Source organism: Plectropomus leopardus, chromosome 12 (assembly GCF_026936395.1).
Source record: "Plectropomus leopardus strain MGB_pleo_1.0 chromosome 12, ASM2693639v1, whole genome shotgun sequence".
Classification (NCBI taxonomy): Eukaryota; Metazoa; Chordata; class Actinopteri; order Perciformes; family Serranidae; genus Plectropomus; species Plectropomus leopardus.
In genome coordinates, this window is record NC_142187.1 from 28,836,953 (window position 1) to 28,863,797 (window position 26,845).

General features: G+C 37.9%; 2 protein-coding genes and 1 long non-coding RNA gene across 3 annotated transcripts in view; 1 reads left to right on the forward strand and 2 right to left on the reverse strand.

Annotated features, from left to right (window-relative positions):
* slc71a1-2 (solute carrier family 71 member 1-2) overlaps nt 1-4,194 on the reverse strand; it is a 25,463-nt gene extending 21,269 nt beyond the window's left edge. The window contains exon 1 of the mRNA XM_042497608.2: nt 3,938-4,194. Within this exon, the coding sequence (XP_042353542.1) occupies nt 3,938-4,021 (84 nt within the window). The 5' untranslated portion in view covers nt 4,022-4,194. The remainder of the gene's footprint in view (nt 1-3,937) is intronic.
* On the forward strand, nt 1,337-8,019 carry LOC148188123 (uncharacterized). Its single transcript, XR_015778201.1, has 2 exons — nt 1,337-3,210; nt 7,951-8,019. It is a non-coding gene; the product is annotated as an uncharacterized LOC148188123 (long non-coding RNA).
* LOC121951218 (unconventional myosin-IXb) overlaps nt 6,451-26,845 on the reverse strand; it is a 37,348-nt gene continuing 16,953 nt past the window's right edge. The window contains 33 exon segments of the mRNA XM_088085738.1: nt 6,451-7,553; nt 7,984-8,108; nt 8,189-8,286; nt 9,555-9,678; nt 9,847-9,978; nt 10,152-10,257; nt 10,949-11,077; nt 11,272-11,464; nt 11,577-11,650; nt 12,174-12,285; nt 12,380-12,421; nt 12,522-12,695; nt 12,982-13,089; nt 14,101-14,285; nt 15,469-15,548; nt 15,657-15,763; nt 16,866-17,063; nt 18,205-18,286; nt 18,538-18,852; nt 19,867-20,009; nt 20,250-20,399; nt 20,955-21,077; nt 21,213-21,323; nt 21,433-21,513; nt 21,931-22,053; nt 22,459-22,502; nt 22,505-22,683; nt 23,184-23,259; nt 23,477-23,666; nt 23,982-24,123; nt 25,116-25,237; nt 25,716-25,850; nt 26,081-26,197. Of these exon segments, the coding sequence (XP_087941864.1) occupies nt 7,267-7,553; nt 7,984-8,108; nt 8,189-8,286; nt 9,555-9,678; nt 9,847-9,978; nt 10,152-10,257; nt 10,949-11,077; nt 11,272-11,464; nt 11,577-11,650; nt 12,174-12,285; nt 12,380-12,421; nt 12,522-12,695; nt 12,982-13,089; nt 14,101-14,285; nt 15,469-15,548; nt 15,657-15,763; nt 16,866-17,063; nt 18,205-18,286; nt 18,538-18,852; nt 19,867-20,009; nt 20,250-20,399; nt 20,955-21,077; nt 21,213-21,323; nt 21,433-21,513; nt 21,931-22,053; nt 22,459-22,502; nt 22,505-22,683; nt 23,184-23,259; nt 23,477-23,666; nt 23,982-24,123; nt 25,116-25,237; nt 25,716-25,850; nt 26,081-26,197 (4,407 nt within the window). The 3' untranslated portion in view covers nt 6,451-7,266.

The following is a 26,845-nucleotide window of genomic DNA, read 5'->3' on the forward strand; positions in this document are numbered from 1 at the left end:
AGATGAGTTTACAAGTTCCTGAAAAGATATAGCTATATCTAGCTGGCAATTGGCATATAAAATCAAAATGAAAATGCTTTTATTTTCTAGTGAATTTACCCAGAAAAGGGAATAAAGGTGTATAAAGCCGTATAAAGCCACACTAATATTTCAAGCCACAAGCAATTCTGCTATTTTTTTTATCCAACGCACAACTTTATATTAACTCTACAACACGAGCTTTACACTGCCTGCACAGTATCAAAATCAAAGATCCAAAAACAAATAAATGCATACATGCTAAGACTAATTTAAAAGCATGCGATCACTGTTAATCCAGTCATACTTACTCTAATTACGACATTAACGTGAGTGAGATGAGCTTAAGCTGTTTACATGACATCTGCACTATTGGCTATATTACCATACTCTGATTGCAAATGAATTTTGTTGAGTACATGCAAATGCACAGACTGTGAAACAAGAGAAGAGGATTACATTAATATCACATTAATACATGATAGAGTGTCATCTGTGATTGTGTATCTTATTAACTGGCACAATATTTCATAAAAAGGTTTAAAATTTATTATCAACAAAATTCTAAGTATTTAAGTAAAGTGTTAAGTAAAACAACTAAATATTCTGTTACAGTTTACTGGGTCACTCCCAAAACAGACCTACATCTGTAATGAGTGAAACACAAATAGACACCCCTTTAACGTTCACACTTTACTGCGGCACAGTAAAATCTATATAAGTCTGTGAGGTGAGGAGAAAGTGTAATGGAGTGAGCGTGGATGCTGAGCAGGGTCTTTTGCAGGAAACACAGCAAGCTGTGATAATTGTGGAGACTGTAAATAGGCCAGGGCAACTCAACAAAGACAGTAGCTGCCAGTTTACTCGCTCATGTGGTTTGTCATTTCCCCAGGAGTAGAGGGTGAAAGCATCACAGAAGACAAGTCTACAGGTCTGGGTATGACTGAGGCGGAAGTGTTAAATTAGCGGAAACTCACACCCTTTTTGTTCCATGGTATGATGGGTGATGTTGTTCTCATATTGATACCAGCATCAGATATAACTCTGATACTTCCTAAGATGTTAGATCTGGTATCGGCAAGTATGCGAGTCTATGCACTGATCCTATACTAAAAATGAACTATTACTTTAAATTGTGTTTGAAAGTAGTTTCTTAGACAAAATGTCAGTGTTCCTGAAAATTAAACCCTCTTCACCTAAAACAGCAGCCTACACAGAAAGTAGCTCTGTGCAGCCACTGGCAAATAAGGCTTTAAGGCTCAGACACACCAAGTCATCAAAGAACTAGTGGCAGCGAAAGCCAACTTTTTGCGCCTCACATTGCCTGTTTTCGCAAAGACTACAACCAATAGTTCATCAGCACATACGATCTGCATATGCGTGAGGAGAAATAATTCTCACTACGAGCAGACGGCAGTCGCCTGTAATCATCACTCAAAAAGGGAAACTGGAAGACCATCATGAAGCTAGTTAGCACATGAACAACACAATCCAGTTTTTTCCAACACATTTAGCGTGTTCCAGTGAACAACAACGCAAACCATCAGGACACAGTGGCAACATTTCACACTGCAAGGCTTTAGTCTCAAGGGGTGATCATGCAATCATTTCACATCCATACAGGGTTATTAGTAAAGAGCTGTTCAGTCTAAAACAAAACAAAACAAACAAACAAAAAAACAACACACACCAACAAAAAAAACTTGGTGGTTTCAGATTGGTGCTCTGTGTTCAAGGCCAAGTTTAGGTATAATTATCAGGATGGAAAAAATGGTATTGCAACATCTCTAGTATGATGTCAATGATCACACCACCTGCTCAACTGAAAAAAGAGGAACTGCCTCTTACTATGGATGCTGCAACTTCCTCTCCACTGAAATGACGACCAGCTACATCTTTAGGGATCACTATTGACTTCTAAGCCTATTAGACGCTATGAGTGGATCGAGGGTTGGATGTTGAAAGTGAATTCTAAATGGATGAGTGGTCAGACGTAGGGCAATAATACAGTAAGGCAATAACAAAGATATGAATTAAAGGCCTCACTGGAATATAGAGCTACATCATGTCAGGTGATTTTTTTCCTTTTAACAGACACAAGAACCCATCATTGCGAGGTGAAAGGAAAATATGCAAAATGATCTTGCTTAATTATTCAATGTTATGTGGCAAGCCACATAAAGTATATTTTGAAAGTCAAGCCATTTAAATTCAATTCCAGCCTGATCCATATAATTCAAATCATAGAAGATGTGATAGTTAGTTGTCTATTGAGGAAGTTTGGTTCTTCTAGGAAAAGGCATCTTTTTTCTTCTTCATTTTACAGATTATTAATGATACAATACATAAAACAAACATACACAACACAGTACAAATACACAAACATAGTTACTTCGCCAGAGACTACACAATAAAAGAACATTATTATGATACACTTGAAAGTTTCTGCTTTCTACATAAAATTTTCAGAATCAAATTTATTTTACTGGCTTATTTTGGGGAAAACAACAAAGAAAAACATATCTTAAACTAATTTACATGCCTCTTGTTCATATGTATCCTTAACGAGTGTCCATAGTCCATCTAAATCATCTTTATAAAGCCTCTGTGGGGCATACAGGTGCAGTCACATTTAGCATTGGACACAGCATATTTTGGACTCCTTTCCAAAATGTTCTTTTTTCTAGGCAGTGCCATAACATTACAGTTTAGATCTGACATACTATTATTCATTTTATTCAGTTTGTGTGGGATTATATATGCTTGGTTATGTGTTTATATCTAACAGATTTTAACAAGTCATTTGTATGTTGTGTTAAAGTGTACCATTGTTCAAGTGGTAGGTGTTTACCCAGATCATGTTCTCATTGTTATTTAACTTTATTCATATTACTACAGGAGGAGAGTGACATAAGTCTATAAAGTTTGGATACTGTGCCTCTATTTGTAACAGTGTCTTCATATTTATTATCCAGGCCAGCATAGTACCTTGAGATATGAGTTTCTGCAATACAGATTTTAACTGGAAAGGAAAAGGCATTTTATCACGCCATAGGGTGGTGTTACACCTGGACTACAGGTGTCAATGACCCAGAGAAGAGACTATAAATGTGTCAGAAACAACAAACCCTGACAGATATTTAACCAAGCATCAGCACCATATCCTGAAGAGTCATCGCCTACATACACCAGGTAGTTATGAGCCACGTTATATTACACAGCTGTTTTAGCAGTGGCAGTAAATAATTTTACCTCCCTGACATGTTGACTTAAACGTCGTGTTTGCTTGTTTTCAGCCAGTTAACCCTGTGTTTAAACGTCAATTTACAAACCACATTATCGACTACCCTAACAAGTTACCTAACTTGAACAATTAGCTTAGCACTAGTACAAAAAGTGGCTTAACGCATTCATTTAATTATCTGTTTGTTGCAACAGGCTAAAAATAACCCCAATTAACGTTGAACACATATGCTAGTGAGCTAATGTTAGCCCCAGTTTGATGCACTGTCACACGTAACTCCCACAGATTTGAACAAACGTGAGACAGCGTTTAACATTAAGAGAGATAATTTGTGCTAAATAACATGGTATTTGGGGTAGGTGAATTATTGTGGGAGGATAAAGAAAAACAAACGTTGACATTAGCCAGCTAGCGTTACCTGAGCTGACGTGTAAACGGCTACCTAAACGTAGGCCGCTAACGTTAGCCGATGCTAGCTCAGTTAGCTAGGCGGACCCAGCTAACGGTTAACATTATCCGCTGAGGCAAACCCTCAAACACAGAAAGACAAAAACAATACTACGACTGCTGCGTTTACATGAAATAAACAACACTGCTAGCTAACTCCAGCGGCTGGGAGCCAGTTTAGCTCCGCGGCAAGCTGAGTTAACGAAGATAAATAAATATTTAACTCACACTTCCTCCATCTTTTATTATAATTTTCTTTGCAAGAAGAATGCTGCGGTTCAGCCGCTTTTTCTTCTTTTTCTCCCCCGTCATTGTTAACTTATGTCCATTCTTGGTGTCAGAGGGTCATCGTTGCGCCTATTGAAAGTAAAATAATATACTGATTCCGGCTACAAAGCTCATAACACCTCGGCGGTTGGCTACAGGCAGCTAGCAGCGAGCTAACTAAATGATGATTTCTCATCCCATTCCCCACCTCACTTCAGCCCGTCTTCCTGAACTTACATGTGGGCCCGCCCCTTTGGTGAATTACTGCTCAACGATTGGCTGTCCGGCGAAAGAGCAAATCCAAACTGAGCGTCTGATTGGTTGAGAAAAACGTTGGTGGTATTGATCCTCAAATGGTGATTTGTGAGCATCACCCCGCGGGCTCGGTGTATAAAGAGGAAGTCCCGTATATGGTGAGCGGCTGTGTTTATGTAGAAGTGTACATGATGTTCAGCTACTTCCAAGGACCCCATAAAAGCATTTCAGCTATAGCAAAGACATATAATCATTTTCTTTTAACACAAATAAAGGGTTGCAAGACCTTCAGTCTCTTTTTTCTTACATGTAGGGACTGTACTTTATTTATCAGAGTAGGGAGGTGGCAGAGGTGTGACCCTCCTCAGGTGACTGATGATGATCATGATGAGCATGATCCTCCTTTCACCATAAATAACCGTATTTCATAGTTTCTGGTTATGATGAAAAGTTTGATTTAAAGAAAATGTGCCTTTAATATCCATTTGCAGGATTAGATTTCCGACAGTATCTAACCTAATACATTTTAAAAGATTTAAAGTTGGATCCCCCCCTTCCCTAAGCCTCCCCATTGCTAAAAAAATATTTTGCACCTCCCAGTCACTTATTCTCATATTTGTTTAAAGTCTTCTTTTGTTATTTTTTTTTTACCACAAAAAATGCATGAACTTTTCTAGTACCTTCTACTTTGGAGGTATCTGCCCTATGACTGCACCGATTATATATGTAAATGTGATGTTTTATGCACTCCTTTTTGGTATGTTATTCTATTATTTCATTTTTTTTTCTATTTTTAAGCCTTGCCAATCACTCTTTTCATTTTGCATATTTTGTTAGAAGGAGACATTTTATTAAGCTGTTCCCCGTCTGCAAACATAGAGCAGTAGACATTCACACTACACAATAAAATACAATATGGGAACACAATAAAAATAATAAATACACTTTGGAAAACATGAATGAGGATGAGTATGTTTTTGTAAACCAAAAAAAAAAAAAGTCAAGTTAATTTTACTTATTAAGCCCATTATCACAAATCACATCATAGCTACTTTAAAAAAAATATCAAAGTGTCTGAGAATTCTGTAGCAATGTGTCAGAAATCTGATCAAAAATAGAAAAAATATGGCACATCAGCAATGCAAGCAATAAATGTAGAGCTTTACATTTTATTACATTAAATTAACTATTAATCCATTTGAAATTAACGTAGATGGAATAATAATAATAATTTTCTTTACTGTTTTGATATGTTGTAAGTGTTGGAAAGGATTCAAAATATTAAAAAAAAACATGTTAAACTATGTAGGCTCTCTTTCTATTTACAGATATTAGGTTTTGCCTAAAAGTCATCAGATTAACTGGAAACATTTTGACCTGCACTTAATGCATATTAAAGAGCATGCTAATGCATTCTGGGGCACAATATCAATAATTTTGAAAGGTAATCAAGTACTGCCTGTTAACCAGATCACCAAGTTTTAGATTACCAGTAAAAGAAAGTGGTGGAGATTGATTAAAAACGAAACCTTTCTCTTTCCTTTGCTGGAAATATGCCATGGGGTGTGTGCAACTGTGGGAAATTGATAATGAGTCACTAAGAAAAGTGCTTAGTAGAGATCAGCTTGAGATGTAACATCACAAATAATGTGAGACTATTTTAGTTTCTGATCTAGACAGTTATTTCAGTTACATTAATATAGCAAAAATATCTTGCCCAGCTTGGTCTGTTATAGGCATTTTCAGTCATAACCCGTTTTCTTTGTGCTTCCAGGTGTGATATTTGGTCTTATTAGCTACTAAAAAAAGTATTAGTCTGTCTATAATTGTATAAAAATGATAAACAAATTATGGAACTAGTGTAAAATAGTATTTGAGAATACAAATAGAAAATCTGATTCTGTAAAATTTCTAACTTTTGATCTCTAATCAAACAGTATTTCATTTTTTTTCTTTTTTTAGGTGGTGCAGTTTGTTTCATGCACAGTATTTTTTAGTCAGGGTTTGTATTTATTTTTTTCCTACCTAATTTTTGAACATATTATTCAATGTGCTGTTAAGAGACTCATTGTCAAAGCTGCAGTAGTGGTAACATTTTTTTTAAAAATGTTTTTATTTAAGGCTGTTGAATTTACACCTGGCTAGGAACTATAATTTTGGCATGTTTACTGTCCCTGAGAAATAAATAAACTAAACTTAATTTTTGTATTACAGTTGGAGACATTTGAAAATGGTCAGTTTATTTCAGTTGGTGACAAAGTACAAACTCAGAGGATGTTCACCCCTAAATCCATTATTCCTACCCCTTATAAAATGTACAGGCATGCATATTTAACAAAGGAAAAAACAAAAAGCTACATTGAGCCTATAAGACAGAATCTTGGTGAAACTGTAACACCAAGATAAGTGACAGAGAGAAGCATCTTCAGTCAGTGTAAAAGGCAGCGACATGGCCATTTCCTTGCAGGTGGATTTAATCAGTGATCAGTCACAGCAGTAAATACTATGGGAAAATGAAAAGCCGAAAAACAACTGAAACGGTTTCTAAACATTGCATGTACAACGGAGAAGAACTCTGATTCTCCTATGATCCCTTTGGGCACTCTTGTAAGACACTTTTTTTCCACTAACACCACTATGAAGTCCATTAGTACCACAGTGGCTGAGCTCAGAATAATGTCCATTAGTACAGGAGACACTTGTGTCCTCAGTTGCTCTTCATCATATTGTCCCGTTTTTCTTAACAGATGAGAAACAGCTTGCAAAATGTAAACTGTACAATTCTGAAATATGTTTAAAATCACATACAGTGTTTGTAAGGAGGCTTAGTAGTCCTTGCTGTTGTCCATATCAGTTATAAAACCCTGAAGGGACAGTCCGTACGTTCTCCCATTAAATACATATAAATTCTCGAAGCACGTTGTTTCCATAGCAGCACTGAAAAGTCTATTAAACAAAGTGCACAGTTCTTTTTTTTGACATAACACACTATCAACGCATACTTAGGGATAATCCAATTATTACAGCTTGTTATGTTATGTGCAGGTTACATCTTCATCGTCATCGATGTAAGGGATGTCCAAGTCATCAAAATTCCCATTAGAGGTCTTGGTATTGATTTGGGGCTTTCCTTTTGGGGAGGGGTCTTGGCTGGGCAGGAAGCACATGTACTGGGTAACATCTGTCTTTTGTCCCGAAGCAAACTCTCTTTCTGCATCATCTGCTAGAGCCATCAGACTTTTGACTCTCTGCGCCAGGTCAGGAGGTTTAGGCGGGCAGACGGGTTTCTGGGTTTTCAATCGCATGGTCACCTTTTCTGGAGCTACAAAAATCACATAATCAAAAATATTTGGTATAAGTTTTTTGTAGTGCATACACACAGTCAACCCCAAGGTCCTGTGTTAGTTTGATACTTGGGATGATAAAAATTAATCAGTGATCGATGAATCGGCCGTTAAAAATGTAATAGAAAATGTGGAATTTAATTGATAGGCTATGAAATGCTGCTGTGAGTTTTGGCTGAGGTTAAAACACATTTGATGTTTGAAATAAGCAAAGTTTCTGTATCATTTATTTGTGTAATTTAATGACATGTTCATGACACACCATACGGCCCAGTACGTTTCAAGCATACTGAACTCTTAAGTATGATGTCTCCGTCATATGTTGATCCGTATCTTTTTTTTTTTTTTTTTTACACGCTGATTCTCTATTTCCAGAGGAAGGTGAAAGAACCTTACCTCCCTACTGACCTTCCGAGTCCAAGCTTCCCAAACGGTCCTCTAAACTCTCTGAACTCATCGACGACGATGAGTCCAGGTTGTCATTGTCAGAGTTCTCCTGCTCCAGCTCAGGTAACCGGCACGCCAACTCCACCCTGAGAACAACATAACAAGATGTTATTGTTCAAATTCATCTTCAGTGCGTTTAACTTCAGTTAAAAAAGTCTCTGCTCACTTTTCTTGCTTGATGGACTTGATCCTGTCGATGAGGGTCCTCTCCGTTTCATCTGAGTTTTGCAGTGGAGCATCCAGCTCTGAGGGCTTTTCAATGATCTGCAAAGTGATCACAGCGGCTGAATTAGGTGGGCTGTGACTGTAATCTAGTCTTTAAACTGGCTCAGAACGGTACTGCAGATGCATGAACGTTATAGATCTTTCCTTGTTTAAACATTAGGAAGGAACACAAAGCAGAAGTACTACGATGTTTGTATGTGTTATTATGAGCAGTGTGCGAGCAGGCGCCTGGCCGTCCACATCATAAGCACACGTCATTGCGCCAGTCAGTAAGCAATTTGCTCCTCTGCTCCTCTGCTCACATGTAGAGCTCTGTCTGTCTGCTCGTCTCTCTCTTACTCTATTTAGATAATCTGAAAATATGTGGAATAAAAAATCATGGGATGCATACTTCATCATTTATAAGAATAAGATCACTTATATTAAATAAAACCTTTATATAGTGAGTTATAGATCATGAGTGTATTTTTTTGCCATATTTGCTAACCCTAGGGCCAACTGAAAAATTGCCGCATACTGTGAGCGGGCTCTGTGGTACGTCCAGCATACGCCACGTTCACACTGGACAAAACTAGTGCCGCTCACCATGGCGTGAACTTTCATGTATTTGCTACAGGCTCTGCATCGGGCCATATGGATGTCCCGCGGATCTTTAACAAGTTTAACAGTCTTTAGGAATGTCTTTGGCTACCCCCAAGTCCTGAAATTTACCTTTTCCAGGCATAGCTGAAGGGTCACTTAACACTGTCTTTCCTGCTTGCTTTCCGCTGTTTAACCTGCATAATTCGACTTCAATAACTCACGCATGCATGTGACTGTAGTAAAAAAAAAAAAAAATCAAAAGAACTTCAATTTCTATTCTTGCACAAAATATATAAATTCAAACACTTTCAATGACCCATGTCTATTTATTTCTATTTTCAAAAACTTTGAAGGACCTGTGGGAACCTCCTGCATGATTCACATGGGCACTGAAAGGAGGCGTGGAGCTTTTTGGTGCTTCTGCGTTCAATTGTGAACCCTGCCTTTACTGTCCATCTCCCAGGTGTAAATAAATATGTGTCAGCATAAAGGAGGATGTTCATTTCGTGAATATCACTTTCCTCAGATTTAAATTATGTTAAATAATAACAGCTTGACAGTGAATTTAATGTATCTTTCTATGAATTATTGTACTTTTCCCTGTGGCAGTTCTGTGCTGTCTTGGTGCAACTTTGAAATATTTCAACTGAATCGACAAACGTAAAAACTTAAATTGCCCCAGAGTCTATGATGTGTCTTCCTTTGGCCTTGTGGTTTCCTCTCACCGTGTTTTGTCTCTTCAGTTTAAGCTGATTGACAGCCAGCGCCTCTGCGTATTCCAGCTCCTGAATATTCTGCATCTTCTCATTGTAGCGTCGGAGCTGTTCAGAGATCAGGATCTCCACACACCTGCAGGTAACACGGTCAACGATAAATACATCCCCATAAAAGTGTGTTTATCTCTGGAAATACATATAGTATACCTAAGAATAGCACAGGCAGTATTTTGAAGCCAGGGCTTTTCAACAGGCGAGAAAATTAATGAATAAATTAAATCAAACTTGCAGTATGACTCACCGTGTCGTCTTGGCTACATCCTTTATACCAAGGAAGGGGTCTTCCATATCATCTGGACGCAGGATGCAGGGGGCAAACACAATAGCAAGAGAGCTTGGTGACATCTTATTGTGCTCTTCCTCCTTTGCAACCCTAAAAAGACACACAGTTCAAGATCTTTATCACCCACAGTGAGGAGAGAAGGAGTCTTTGCAACCCACATTTTAGCATATTCTGCAAATCATTTTGTGCAGGCAATAAATAAGACATTCACATTACAGTTAAAGAGTAGGCGCAGCAGGACGGAGAAGTTGAGATCTTCCTACCTGACAAGGTGAAAGATGAGCCGCTCTAACGTGTTGAAATTAGCAGGCGGGAGTTCTTCAACTTTTTGGTACACAGCTTTTATTCTCTCAGATTTCTCTGGCAGCTCTGGGGGCAGACAAATATGGAGATTGATGTACCTAAAATACTTGTCAGAGTAAACATTCATATCAGGTATTTTTTGACAACTGGCAGAAAATTAATCTACAACTATTTTGATAACTGATCCCTCATAGAATTTTTTTTTTTAGCACAAAAGGAAAAGAAATCAGTAATTGCAGCTTCTCAAACAACAGGATTTGCGCCCCCCTGTTTTACATACTATCAATTATTATATTAATCACAATAATACCAGTCTAAATTTTTAATGTGATAAGAAATCTAATATCATGATAACAGCAATATTCTGACGTGTTGACATAATGTAATGATGGTTTGCGCCGAATGACATGGGAGAGCATACAGGTCCAAGTGGAGGAAAACAACTCAGTCTTTTTTGGATTTTTCCATTTGTGGTTGATTTTATTTTGCTGCACTATTTATATTTCATACAGAATATGAATCTCACTAACTTACAGTTGTTATTTTTCTTTTCAAACTAAAGACCTGAGAGATGATTCTTTGTTTAGTTTTGGCTGAATATTTGAAGGCAAACTGTTACATTCATGCTGACTCATAAAACTTATATTGTTGCAATTGAACTTTCTTGAAATAAATAATGAAATATATCATTAATGTAAAAATGAAATATTTTGATATTATTTTAGGGCTATATCTGCCAATCCTAATATTTACTCACCCACAGCGTGCAGAAAGTCGTTGTAGAGGGAAAAGGTCATGAGTGGATCCGGCAGCTCCCTGAGCCAACGTTTAACCAGACCTGTGATGGTGTGGATCGGGTAATTGTCTAAACATGGTTTCTCCGGATCTGATGACACGAGATGGAACACGCAGATTAAACACCCAAAAATGTCAAAACATTTCATTAAATAAAAGTACAGACGTTATAGTTTTTTAAAATTGTTGTTAAAATACAGCATACAAGTTATCACGTCCTGAGTAAAAGTGAAAACAGAGAACTCCCCCCACGCAAAGACGGATGCACAACATGGAATTGCTTACCGGTCTCCATAATCTGATGGAGCTCCCTCGCTCGACAGGTTGAGCCCGACTTGCGATAAATTCCCTCCGTGTAGAGCCCGTTTAACTCCACGTGCATCAGCAACAACTCCACCACTTTGGGCACAGGGTTTGCTTTACTGGTGAGGACACACACCTGCACCCCAAAGTGAAGGGAGCCCGGTATACTGTCGTCCTATCACCAGCAAACACGAGAGGAGAACACGTGAGAGATGCACAGATTTATAGGGAGTTTAGAGAAATCAATGTGTATGTTTTAAAAGTTGATAAAAAATGTCAGCTCCTACCTGTCTGGCACACCTTGTCGAGCAATCTGTGATGATTTTGCTCAGGCATTTCTTGTGACATATTAACTTGCAAGCTATAATGAAAAGCAGAGAAAAAAAAGATTTTTTTTTAATTTTGTGTTTTTATTGATAGCCAGAAGATTTACAAAAAACGGTAACTGAACTTTACTTCAGGCCTGTTTTGGCAAGTGTATATCACAAAAAATCAAGTGCTTAAAAGAAAAAAAAATACAGGCAAAAAACAAACAAACAAACAAAAAAAACACACAAAAAGCACAAAAATAAATACATTGACAAAAGAAAATATCAAGGTACAAGGTTCAAGTATTTTACGTTGTTTTTCTTTTACTGGCTCAAAGTCACACTTTGACCAGTTAGGTCCCAGATAAAGATAAATAAATTAATTAATTTAATTAAATAACTGTGGAAATGTGAAAAAAATGCTGCTTTAACTTGTTATATTGTTTAAAAACATATTAAAATACAACAAAATATCAACAATATATTTAAATTATGGCCGTTGTGTATTTTTAAAAACACTTCTTTTTTTTTTTTTTTGCATTTTTACATAGTAGTCTTGTTGCGGTTTGAACTCACCACTGCACATGTAGGCTTTCTCCATTCCCCAGATGTAGGAGCCGCATAGATCACAGGACTGCATGATGTTCACCTGGTAAGTGCTGAACAGGTGATCCAGAGGACTATTAGGCTGCAGGGAGAAGACGTAGAGACAATACACTCAGATGATTTCCCCGATATATGATGCAGAAACTTCACAATGCAGGGAAAGATATTCAACTTACACATTTTTCTTTTTTCCTCCTCTTCTTTGTTGTCTTGGTGGCCTGAGAGAAGCCAGAGTTAAATATATAAGTGATTTAAGTAATAGTTTACAATCAATAAGTAGTTTAGAGACTGATGATTGACTGAAGTTCTCACATTTACCTTGGTCGGTTCTGAGTCCATTCGTTTTAGCTCGCCCCTAATAAAGCCGTCCAGCATAGACTGAAACAAGTTCACCACCAGCGTGACTTCTGTCTTCTTCTTCTTGGACCCAGCTAGCGTGTTCACTTTGTTGCGATAGCCCTTCATTAAATCTTTGTAGCCGATTCGGGGCTTCTGTTGATCACAAAGTGTGCATGAAAAGTACAGTTAGTGACCACTTTCCACCTTCAAGCCCCTCAATTAGTAGCAGACTTAAAATGAGCGACTTAAACAATAAAAAAAAAGAATAAATCTAAATTCCAACATCTGATTTACTGTAAAGTAACTGAAAACATCAGAATGTCAGTTAAGTATTAAAAAATATACCTGCAATGATCATGAATGTTAGAGACATGCTAATAAAAGACTGTTTTCCTGGAGACTAAACTTAATATTGCACAGGGGAGGAAGCTGAACTGACCTGAACAGAGTACATGCCTTTGATGGTATCTCTGAACTGCATGGTGGCTGTGAGGAAGATGCTCTCTGTCTGCGACAAATCTGTGATTCTACTTCGCAGCTCATTCACCTGAAACAAGACAAGAAAATTGTGAATTATGTGTTTGCCTTTATTGGAGGGAGAAGGAGGTATGACATGTAACACAAGAAAATTGTAGTATGTTGCCTTAACCTTTCAGCTACCGGAGAGCCCCAAGAATACAGGATTACATTTTTTTTTAATCTAAAGATGAACTTTTGGGGCTTTTTGTGTTTATTACAGTACAGCTGGAAAGTGACAGGAAAGGGGGAGAAAGAATGTGGATGACACACAGCAAAGGGCTACAGGTTAGAATCGAACCCTGACCGCTGCAAAGGACTCAGCCTAATTATGGGCACACGCTCTACCTGTTGAGCTAGATCCCCGAAAACAGGATTATTAAAAAAAAAAAGAAAAAAGAAAAATTGAGTTCATTACCAAAATCCATTAGAGATAGGAAAATAGTAACATAACAATTTATATCTTGGAAAAAAACAACCAAACATTTCACTATGAAACTCTATGAAAATGGATAATATAAATTTTATTATGGAAAATAAGGCTTTATAAAAATGTGTAAAGAAATACCAGAAACTGGATTAATAGACCTGCAAATTGTGAAAAAAAAAACATTTTTTATATCTCTGTTCATCTCTGATTTCTCACTAATTCATCACTGCTTTACTGGAATGATTATATCAATTTAATAATTAATTTCATTTCATAACATCACTTTTAACATCACTGTTTGTATCGCCACCTCTCCCTTCTGCCACTCACACCGCCCTAATCCATGGTAGCTGACTGTGTGCTGTAAATGTATGTTTTTGCTGTACAAACAGTGAAAAAAGTGTGATGAAGATGCTTTTAAGATCGTTAAAAGAGCTGATCTATAGCATGTGACAACACTACACAAAACTGCTCATCTACAGTATAAACAAGTGAGAACCGTGTGTGTGTAGGTGTGTGTGTGTGTGTGTATCATGATTTGGAAGTGCAATAAATGAAATCTGAGTTAGTGGTTATCGGCTGCGGTTCAGATTGCTCAAGTGTTGATCTCACCTGATTACCGAGGAATTCGTCCAGGTTTCGCAGCTCTTTGGTATTGGTGATCTCACGATCCAGAGATGCGTTCCCCTGCAGCGCCCGAGTGGCCCGGCTGATTCGAATGGTCGGGTTTCGAGTGACCCTTTCACTGCTCTGGTTGGGCATGTGGTAGGATTGTGGAGTGTAGCTGGCCAAGGTGACTGCAGTCAGATGAGGGAGATGTGGCATTATTAGTTTGACATGACAATGAAAAGTTTAAACATTAAATATCCTCCTTCTCTTGAAGAAGATCTTGTTTTATACATGATGCTTCATGTTGCTGATCAGCAAATAACCTCCAGATGGCAGTGACGACACAAAAAGCGTGAAAATATTCCCAGATATCAATGGATCATGTATAGATGCCATCAGACTTATGCATTACTTCACCATTGCAAGATGTGACCATCTTTACATTAATACTAGACTTTCAATTTTAAAACCATCTCTAAGGTGGTGGGTTGACCTCAAGTCTCTTGTCCTCTTGCTTTTTGGGGTTTTACAAGAGTAAGCAATAATGTCTAAGCTAAATAAAGATTTTGCTGCTTTTATTACACTTACTGCTAAATGCTTACTCTTACTGTTCTCCAAGAAGCCTAATGATCAAACTCAATAAGTGAAAGATCTGTTGCAGCTCTCTCAATTAGGAAAAAAGGCACATTAGACAGACAGCAACATCAAATTCTACATTGTGGCAGCCTGTCTTCCAATGTGTGGACCATATGCTGTTATCACCACTTTCAGACAAAAACTAATGCACAACCACACACCCTAACCTCATGCTGGCTGAAACATCATAGCTAATATACATTGTTATATACGGTATCATGCTCTATGTATACAGATGCATAGACAGCAACCAGTGTATACATCAGCTACTCACCATCACTGATCACTGATGCTAGCTTTTTGTTTGTTTTTGTTTTAGAGCTTTTTTCCCCTTTTTGTTTGGATGTGTGCTAAATTTGTTGAGCTGTTTTTCCTCCATGATTTATTATGGATATTTACAGACAATACAGCCTCCATGTTTGTAGCATTTCAAAAGTCTAAATGTGCATAAATACAACATAAAAGAGAGAGAGAAGTCTGTTAACCAGTGAGGAATAATGCTGTGACCTTTACTTGTGAGGTGAGCAAACAAACATCGTAAGAAAAATGACATACAGAAAGCTGTGACTGTCATTTGTTGCCTCTTTGCATTAGACTTTGTCCTAAAGTAATTTACATTTTGTTTACAATGGAGTACTTTAAACATGTTGCAGCCTATTTAAAGTGTGCTGTATTCACACACTTAAATATCTGCATTGCAAAAATTAATGCATTAAAATTGTTGCTTTTTGTTACCTGTTTTGTCTGACGGAGAGTCACTGCCTGGGGAATATTTAGGCCCCCGCTTTCTCAGTAATCTACCTAAAAACCAAATCCTGTAGAAAAAGACTGTATCAGCTCCATGCAGCAACATATCAAATACATTAAGTACTGTTAAAACAAAGCCATAAACAATTTGCTTTGAACTGAATGAAGAGTTTTACTTTTCAGGACTTGTGAATTGTGACTGGTTTGATCCCTGTTGTCCCGAATCCTCATCGCTTCTCCTGGCTGGAAGACTGTACCTGGACCCATCAGTCTCCGCTGGTATCTGCAACAATGTCAAACATAAACATGCTGTAAGTCAAAATATAAAACTTGCAAACAAACAACTCTGAAAACCAACTTTAACAGGAAAACAAAAAATACCCTCCTGATTTCCCAGTAACACACTAGGACGTCTCTCCCCACCACGTCTCCCTGCAGATGCACCACAGCGGCATCACAGCTGCACCACCACCAAACCACGCCACATAACCAACATATAATATTAGCACCGCAGTCATAGTCCTTCACCATTTTTACCTCATGCAAAGCAGCTGCACGCTTTCCTGCCATCCACTGAACTCTGACCTTTTTTGCTTCAATTAGTACTTGCAAAGTTAGTTCAAATACCAATAACATCGTGTCAGTGTGTTAAAACATTTATTATTTACATATTCAAGTGATTTTAAACCTTATTCCCCTATTTAAACATTCATTATTGAATGTAATTTGGTCCAAACATAAATTTTATTATTTTTTTCATTACTGATTGTGATTTTTGTGAATAATTAACAATATCCCAGTTGTGTTTACATTATTAATGTAAGATGATTTTTGCCAGAAACGTTATTTAATGACGGTTTTATATTTATGACACCATGTATAGTTAAAAGTGATAATATGGTAAAAGATAAATATGATTATGGTGTGTTCATGACTTAATAAATTAAAGACTGAACAAAAATCAAAAAGTCTTACACATAATTAATTTATAGTCATGTATTTTTGCACTGTAAACATAATCAAAATAAATGGAAATTAAGCAACAAAGTGAAATAATTGAAGTCACAATCCCTGTCTGAATTTTTAAGTGACCAAAAAAAAACCCACTGACATGAAAAAAATCAGTTATATTCTGTGTTGACTCTGAAGTGTACCTGTTGACCTACAGGTAATCTGGGTAAGGACACAATAAAATATCAGAAACGAGCTTTGGAAATGGGCTCTGAGAAGGCCTTTTTGTTTTTCAGGAGCAGCAACAGTTTTTTTTTGTGTCCGGGGCTGCAGAGCAGAAATGAGAAGTCCGAGAGCAATGCAACCTTTGGGACATACACATGCAAGGCCTGCATGCAGAGGAGAGCGCCGGTCAAAGGTCCTCTGGTCAGTACCTTGACCTGGGATTTGAGGGCCCGGACATCCACGCTACTGACTGAGCTCTTCATGTTGGGCACATGGGGGCTGATGGGAGGCAACGGAAAGCTCCAGTACTCGCTTTCCTTGGAGCCCCCAAAGTTCGTCATCAAACCACTGCGGGGGTAGGCTAAGCGCCGCTTGCGTTTGGGATGCTTGCGGAGACGCACCCTGACCTGATTGAGCCAGGAAAGGTGATGAGGCACAGGCTGGGAGGCCCTCTTTGATTCATGTGTAAGGAGATTTAATTTGTGTGTTTGTCAGTTTACAGCACACAGAACTACAATACTCTAAGCCACTGCCGACATTTAATGTTGTTCAGGACACTAACAAACTACATGAGAACCAAAAAGGAAAGTGGACTGAACGCTCAAGTTGTGGATGCAGACCATACACTGTATACAAAGATGAGACATGAAGCCAAAACATCTCCATCGCCCCCTGGTGGCTGGCTGCAGTACAGGTCATAAAGCCCGCCACCCCTATGTCAGATGGTTTCTGTCATTTTAGGTGGTGCTTATCCCCCTGATATACACAAAAGTGTTCATTTTTCTGATCATTTTTGTTTTTATTAGTTATCTAATGCTATAAAAAGGGGATGTGACGTCATGTTTGACAGCTGTGTGTGCTCATCAGTGTGCTCATGTTCAATGGCACTGATGGCAATTAGTTGGACAGGGCGGGATCTTGATACTGCAGAGATCTTTACTGTGCAGATTTTGGCTTCAAATTAAGTAAACAATGCAAGATAGCAGCTGCTTTATCCAGGATATTTTGACCTAATTTTTGCCATGGATGTATTAAGAGACCTGCACACAGCCTTGAAGGTGGGACCCTGTTTATTCCTATTTCTCAGTGGCGAATTACACCAAAAAAGCTCTGTTTTCACAGCATGAAATTACCTAGATGATTGACACTGCTTCAGCATCAATGTGCCCACAGAGCACACACCTTAGAGACTTTCACTGACCAAGCCAACCACTTCTGGTTTGCTGAATGGGGCTAAAATGATTTTATCTTGCAGCATTATCTGACTGAATGGATTAAATCTTTTTGGTGATACATATTATTTTGTGGAGGCTGTGAGGTTAAAAAAAATGTAAGATGGGAAAATGCTTTTTTGGGCCCAATGGCATCATGTGACGAACTATGGAGCTGTAATTCTACTGTTTGGCAACAACGAAAATTGTTGCACTTCCTGAGGACATTATTTTTGCACAGTAGGAGTAAGTGGAGATGCAATATTCATCTTTATATACAGTCTATGCTGCAGACACAGTGTGCCGGGTTATGTGATAACATATAAATAAAGTTTACCTCATTGGTAGAGGGTGAGCTATCAGAACCTGAGGAGCTGATCTTGGACAGTTCGTCAACAGACATGGACTTCACTTTGCGCCTGTGTGGCAGAGAAAATGACAGCAGAGTTATAGTTGTATGGGGGACTAAAGATAAACACTTTTGATTATTGGTAACAGCTTCAAAATATAAATTTTTAGATATACTGCTATTTTGTAATGAAATAGACATGATACATAAATAAAAACATAGGATCAGATTTGTAAAACATAAAGAAAGTTTATATTCTATTAAAAAAAGCTTGTTGAGCCCATATAAACAGAGAAAGCCAAATGAGTTTAGGATGCTTACTGAAAGTCATCTCTCCGGTCAAATTGTCGTCGCCGAACTTCTGGACTCGAGTCATCAGTCGGGTCGCCATCACTCTTTCTTTCCCTCCACCTCTCGGCCTTCTCCTTGATGCCCCCCATGTCTTTGTAGCGCTGAAGCGAGCTGCCCTGCGAGGGGCTGGTGGAGCCGTTGTCACTGTCGACTTTGGAGTCCAGTGGGAGGGAGAGGGGTCTGTTGAGAGGTGGAGGGGATCCTCTGCCCTCTCGCCTCTCCCTGCTCCTGGACCGGTTGGGGCTGTGCTCCACTTTGTTCTGCCTCTTTAACTCCTTTTTCAAGCTGTTATGTAAGAAGCAATAAATCAGAATCGGCAACATAACCATAATATAAACAATAATGCTTTAATATTCGTATGCCCAATACGAACTGTAGTATTAATAGTGTTTAATTTATAATCAGTAAAAAAAGTGATCGGAGAACTTTTCTTTCTGTATATTGTGCAGGATTTGAGAAAATCTTTAAAGTAAAGCTTATGGTAAAGCTTTGTGTGACATTAATGCTGCAACAATTCATAAAAGTTTCCTTTTTAAACAATGCTTCTGAGGCTTTTAAGACACGCAGACATTTGATGTGGCTATTGAATAAACATTCAGTCAAACTGGAATTACAAATGCTGCTTTTCTAAGTACTGTCTTTCTGGCAAGTGAATGGAAGGCTAGTTTCACATTAACCCTATTCACCTGTAATTTTATGTCACAAAATGGACCCAATATTTACACTTTTCATCTTCAGGTGTCTCTCAAAACCGGCTATAATAGAGGGCATGTGTTTGCTTCTATTCTGAATTTTTTCTCAAATACCTCCATGCTGAATTGAGAATCCAAAAATGGACAAAGACATTTTTGATAAATTCTAGTAAAAGGGTGTTAACATCAGCAAAACTATACCAAAACATCCATTTGCAAACTCTCACTCAACCTGTAGAGCTTAATCCAAGTCTCATTTATCCAGATGCATGCCCATTACTTTCCAAACAAATGCATTTTTGCTAGAATGTTACCATTTAAAATTATTTCTATTTGTCCATATGTGAGACTGTTTATGTGGAATATGGTTTAAGCAAAAATGCATGTGTTTGGTACTTAGTATTCAACTAGATAAATGAAACTTGGATTATACTGCATGGTATCACATGCATGGAACTAATGTTTTAACATAGTTTTGCTTCTGTTAGGAGGCATGAAATAAAAACAAAGTTTTCTTCACGATTTTAAAGTAACACTGGAAGAAAATTGTTCTTTAACAACAGCAGCTGAAAAACGAGCAGTGCAGGTGGTTTAATTGTATGTGCACCTGTCCCGTCCAGACCGGGTTTGGGTTGACTCCCCATCCTCCGTCGCATATGGGTGTTCTGGCTTCTTCAGGGAACTTCTCCACGCTGTCTGAATCACTGTAGCAGCTCGGTTTTGTTTCTCATAAAACTCACGCCAACACTTCTGAAAAACATCACAATCCTCTGTCAACTTCAGTCTGCTGTGTCTTTAATTATTCTCAAAATGTTGTGAATAGCTTTTTTTAATTTTTAGACACTAACAGGACAAACCAAGTGGACTGACTATCTTCTGTACAACATGCTTGGATGTCTACAATGAGATGGCTTTTATTGTCTAGCAGTCTCCATGAGGAGATTGCTAATAATCCTCTATTTTTACAGCATTTAACAGTATAAATGGTACCTGTATAATCATAGTGGCATCTTTCTTTTGCAGGAAGTGCAGCCTCATGAGACAGGCACGGAACCAGCGCTGCAGGATGATGATGTGACGCATCACCTCTTTGTTAAGCGTGTCTTGCAGCAGTTGCCTCTCCTTCTCCTTGAGGAACACCTGAGTAGATGACAGAGAGGCACAAGAATGATGAAACCATGGGAACATTTTTACGGTAAACTGCGGTACATTTTAACACATGCATGAGTGCTTATGTGACTTGTGTGTTTTCATAAGTTCATGTAAAGCAGGAAATCTGTAATATCGTTTACGTGAGACTCCTCTGATTTATGACTATATTTACTTTAATACTTCAAAAGATGTTGTTCACAATTTTTTTTAGCATGTTACGCCATTTGTTGGATGTTTTAAATTCAAAACACATGACAGAAACATGAGTCATGCAGTTCCCATGAGCTCAGTGTGAAGCAAGTTTTCAAACATGGCAATGTTACTTTCATCCTCCTGCCACAACAATACCATAGACACCTACTCAGTGGCAGCTTCACACCCAAATTTGGTCACTTCTGGCTCCAAAAAAGCAAAATGGTGACCATAACAATGTCGAACTTGCGGCTTCAAACCAATGAGTGACATCACAGTAGCTACGTCCATTATCTTTACAATCTATGGTGAAAATTAGAGTAAGTTATTTGTATAATCCAGAGTGTTTACCTTTGTTTTTCCTATTTGATAGGTGTTTTTATTCAGCTCCATCCTTTGAAACAGCTCAGTTATGTGCTCTGGTGTTACTGCAGCTCCTTTTGGAAGCAAAATCCTGAACTTCTGAACAAATGCCTATCATCAAGAGAAAAACATTATGCATCCATAAGTGCATCCAGGTTTCTTTTTCATTCTCAACTCTTTGAATGTGCAGTGAAGTTGTATATTTACATACAGTATATATAACGTCATGCTCAAATCATTTCCCACCTTGAATGTGTATTTGGCGCTGTAACCAGACTTCTGCATGTGTACCATCTGCAGTATGCCTGTGTGCTTGATCTGCTGCAGCACAACTTCATCATCAAAGTGCAGCTCCTTCTGCAAAAACAAAATATTTTACCCAAAGTGATGAACTGTGTTATAAATGCCAATATGTAAGGCTGCATTTACAACCATGATGATGACACAGATTCACAGATGACGTTACCTTTTCAGCATTGGAACGAATGCAGAAAATAAATAATGGCTCTGCTTTTTCAACTGTCTCAAGCAGCTTTCTGAGAGAGGCCTGTGGGACACAGAGGTGCATTAATTTATGGTTGATGATATAATTATGACAGAAAATTGAAAATTGTATTTGGCTCGATTGGAAAGGGTGTAAAGGTTTTAAAATCCATTTGTAAAGGTGTCACTGTGGCCTACTAAATATCTGGTATTGAAAAAAAGGAAAGAAAATGCTGCCAGAGGACCAGATAAAATGTACCTAAGTGTCTTATTGCAGATCACAGTGGCTTACTGTGGCCTGAACAAAAAACAAAAGTGATTGTGTGAAAGTAAGTATCACATTCAAATAACGGATATCTCATTTTGAGACGACACCTAAATCAAACCTTTCCCTTTCTCATACATGAATGTCACATTAAGTTATGATTGAAGTTTATGGCACGCAGCAATAATAGTAAACTAAGCAGCAGAGAAAACAAACCTGGAACTGGGCAGCAACTGTCGGGGGCTTCGTTGTCCGATTAGGGTGGAAGATGAATTTGCTGGTTCGGTCGTGCGCAGCGTTGCCGACAATATGTCGGAGGGAGTGCAAATCCATGAGGTTCTGTTAAATGAGACATAACGTGAATTTTAGGTGGACACATATAACATAATATAATAAATAACTCTTTCATTTTTCAGATTTAATTTGACAAGCGTTCACGTGTTATCTGCTACTATGTGCAGCTTTTTATTCTGTGTTTTGTGTGTTATGTGCTTTTTTGGTGTAGTTTTATGTTGTATTGTCTGTCTCATGTCTTCTTCTTTGTACCGCTTTATATCATGTGTTATTGTGTGTATTGTTTGTCTTGTGTCTTTTTTTATACTTTGTAGCTCTTTCTGTTATGACATTGTGCTGTAACATTTATGTTTTAAACTGTTCATGGTCACTTTTAAATAAAATAAACAAATACATGCACAAGCAGGTGTGTATTGTGGTGCTGAATCAATGATTTTTTTTTAACTTTACCTTTGGAATGAGCTGCTTTTGTCGACCGCTTCGACTTTTTCTGCAGGAAATAGAGACAACATGAAACCCCATTCAACAGGTGAAGCTTAACACATCAAAATCAGTGTGCTTAAAGCCTTAAGGCCCACTTACTTTCTCTTTTCATAATTGACAAAGATGTCTTCAAATACATCAAGAGGATGTTCATCGGAGCGATCAAAGGAGAAATCCAGCGTCAGGCTGTTGCTGTTAATGTCAAAGAGGTACACAAACTTTATCAGCAAAGACAAAGGTAGGTTATTTTTAAGGTAGGTTTGCCTTTTCACAAGCATATGTTTACAGGTGTTCATTATTGGTAAGCAATACATAGTTCCCCCGGATCACTATTTTATCGTTAAAAAATTGACTTGTCTGTGTTGTTTTGGGTGTGAATCAATCTTCTTCTTGTGATCTTGTAAATGTAATATGGTGTCAGGTCTCCACTGCAAAACAGATCTTGATCTCAGTGAGATATCTTGAATAAATAAAGCTTAACTATCTAAGAATAGATAAATGAGACAATTAATTCATACAAAAAAATTGTTAAAGCAGTATTTGTGCCTATGTTTGGATGACTGATGCCTAATTCTAATAAAACAGAAGTCAGTTTTAAAACATTTGATTGTATCAAAATGAAAATCACACTGAAACAGAGACAGGTCAGCGGCAGTAAAATCTACTTAAATGCACCAGTGTAGTAAATTTACCTCGATAGTCTGTCCATTGCACTGCTTTGCTGTTTCATCTCTCTGAGGGTTTTGCGGGAGCTTCGTCTGGTCGATACTGTGGTGACAACACAAGTCAGTTGTATATAACCATAAATTATCCTCAAAATAAGAACAATTAAAACCTGTTATTGAGATGCAGAGTGACGGATTCATTCAGAAAAAAAGTCAGTTAAAGAAACATGCAATTGCTGCAAAAACACATCTGCAGTGTTATATTTTAGCTGCTGCTTGCAGATGAAAATTAGTCTTGATTAGCAACTAAAGCTTCCTACTTGATTCTGACCGCTGGCGTCCCATGTTCTTGAATACTGTGACTATGCGGATGGTTGCTCGGAGGACTCCCCATCTGAACAGAGCTTCTGGACTGGATGCGACCAAGTGATGTACGAATGCCCGCTCGCTGGTCCGCAGAAGTGATACGACTTCAGGACACATGTGCTCAGTGTTTTTCTGCCGGAAATCCTGAAGGACAAAAAGAATTAACATGCTGTTTTCCTTTACTTCTGCTGCAGTTAGACGAAAGGAAAAACTGTGGAGCTCCACGTTCATTATGTATTCACAACCTGAAACTATACTGCAACAACAGACTTCTCGGGGTGAGGGAGCAGCATTAATCATTGACTTAGTGCAAAGATTTTCAGGGCTTTTCCCACGGTGCTTTAAATAACAGGCTACTGCAGACTCTTAATATGTTACAGTGAACATCTACTGAATTTCAAGTCTTTATTACTTATTTTACAGAATAAAGATGTTTGCAGTGTGGGATATGTACTCCACCTTGATGTGATATTTAACCCTTCCAGCAAAGTGTTGAATGACAAAAGTCATCTCTGTATTTGAGGAGGGGACAAAGAACGGGTTGTCCTGATGCTGCTGCTTCAACTTGTCCAACAGGGTTTCATCTGTGGCCTGAGGGCGACTGAAGAAGATACACATGGAGGACAGAATATCACTATCAACACATGGTGTGTGTGAAAGAGGGTAAGAGGGTAGAAAAACACTCGCTGAGGTGATAATTTTATTATACACAATAATGTTGTTTAAATACAACAGGTTTTAACTGAAAAAAAATATTTAATCAGGATATCACATTGAGATCAAGATATATTTACAAGTGAGTAGAGAAAAAATAAGAAGAAAATAAAAATTAGTAATGATGATAATGGTAGTGACAAAGAATACACGTTCATCCAGACAAAACTATGACAAATTATGAATTAATGCTTTCTGAAATATCCTTGGTATAGTATAAAGTATGGGCATAAAAAGTAATAACACAAGAATATACTTGAAGACAATTTCATCATATCAGATTGAGATTTGAAAAATATTATGAATTTAATTTCAACCATTTACACTTGAAACTTGTCTCTGTTGGTCGGGACTGGCCTGGAAAAACTACCTAAAATTACATTTATTGAATCAGTGTCTTGACTTAGGTCTGAACTAAACCCAGAATCTTTAATTACACTACAGGTATACTATGAGAAGTTTTTCTAAAGACACAATAAACAGACTCATACAAAAGTGAACACTCTCAACATCACACTAGACCCACTAGAAGTTTGCGATGGTTTATTTATCTGCAGAGACTCCGCCCCATGACTGTTTTTTTTTTTAACTATGGTTGCAGTGTGCATACAAGCAGTGGAAGGAGCTGCGGCCAAGTTTGAATGTTGTGTTTACAAACAGTGATGATCCCTGCATAGTACACCTTAAAGTACTTTTTTTCTGAAGAAAATCTGATTCCAAATATTGAGGCTAAAATAAAAGGAACTGATCTGCATATCTTGCAGTGACTGATTTGCTGACACAGAACAAATTGTTTCAATTTATTGTCATTTTTTTGTTCAAGAGTCTTATGTTGAGCGTGAGAAAACACAGCAGGGGATCATGTTACAAGTGACCTACCTGCTCTCCTCATCCAGCAGGTCAAAGAGTCCAGTGGATTTCTCGCTGATCAGCTGAAGGCAGCCGCTGTTGTCAGAGTAGTCGATATTCTGCCAGGTGATGCCCTCGGACACATAATCTTCCTGAAATATATTTTAATCACAAAGACATCATTAGATTACTCAGCAGAAGTAAATGTAAAATAATTGGTCTCTTTGACACTACCGAGGAGATCAGTAACAGTACATACAGATATAAAGACACACACAAACACACAGAACAGTTTGATAAAACAGTAACTGCTGTGCCTGCAGGTTTAAAGACTCCTTTATGTTAGCGGGATTGAAAAAGACTTTAAAACAATGGAAAGCAAAGAGAGACACTTCAATAGCTGCTTTGTGGTGTAAAACATGTCATTACTTCTGTCTGCAAGAAAATGTAAATCTGTGATTTTGATAACACAATTTCAGATATCTAAAGACTTTTGCAGGCATGATAATAACTCACTGCACAGGCTACAAAGGCAAGAGGAGATCTAATACAAAGTGCCGAGTCCAAACAAAGAATGATTATTAACCACGCTTCAAGTGTCATGAAAGAGGAAAATAAAAAAACACCCACTTGCTCGAGCTTGAAGATGTGCTGGTTGAGGCAATACTGCAGTATCTCGTGTGTGTAGTTGATGCACAGCTGCTCAAAGCTGTTTGTCTGGAGATTCTCGAATCCAAACATATCCAGGACGCCGATGGACAAACACTGAAAACAAAACAACAGCACAACTCACAACCAACATACGTGTTATTAATCATTACGGTTGTGCATTACTGTTAAACCTACAGCGTCTTTTTGATAAATGATGCAGCTATAACATCGGATACACGCATATTTTATAATTCCCATTTCAAAAGTATACTTAAAGACTTAATTACTCAAATATAATCATTTCTTTCCTGTGTGAAAACCAACATTTGTTCAGTGTAACTTACAGGAACTGACTCCTGCATGTCCCGTCTATTGAGCATTGCGTGGTTGATGTGAAGGATGATCCAGTCAAAGAGAGCGCTGTATAAACACTTGGCCATGGAGTCCCGCACTGTGTAGGCCTGAACACACAGAAACATCAAACATCAAACATCAAAGCAAATAAAAAAAAAAGGTTTAATTTAAATTTCATTTAGACCACAATAAAATCCAACAAACTCAAATGAATAATTTATATTGTATTTATCGGTTTTATAATTAAACTAAGAGGACGAATTCATCAACAAAATGATCACTTGTTCATTCATTTGGGAATAAAACTTTTGTTTTTCTTGCATTCCTCTTCAGTGAATGAAGAACTTAAAAAATGCACTGATAAAAGAACGTAAAAACTACTGCAGCGACAAATAAACAGTCGAGAGACATAAAATAAAACTCAGACAGCAAAACAAAACAAAACAGGGACTACACAGGCTGTTACTGATGGGTAACCAGCAAAAACCTGTATGCAGATGGATGAGTGTGTGTGTGTGTGTGTGTGTGTGTGTGTGTGTGAGATGGAGAGAATGATGCAACTGCATCTATACCACATTGGCATGGTATCACCTGGTCCATCTGTTTTGAAGAGGAAGCGATCTCTGCAGATAATTCGTCTCTCTGTTAAAACCTCCTGAACGGTTTGAGTTATCAGTTAAAAAAGGTGATGCAAATTAGCAGGTGCTGAGCTAGGAGTTTGTCTGCAACGAGCCGAACAGCATAGGAGAAAAAGT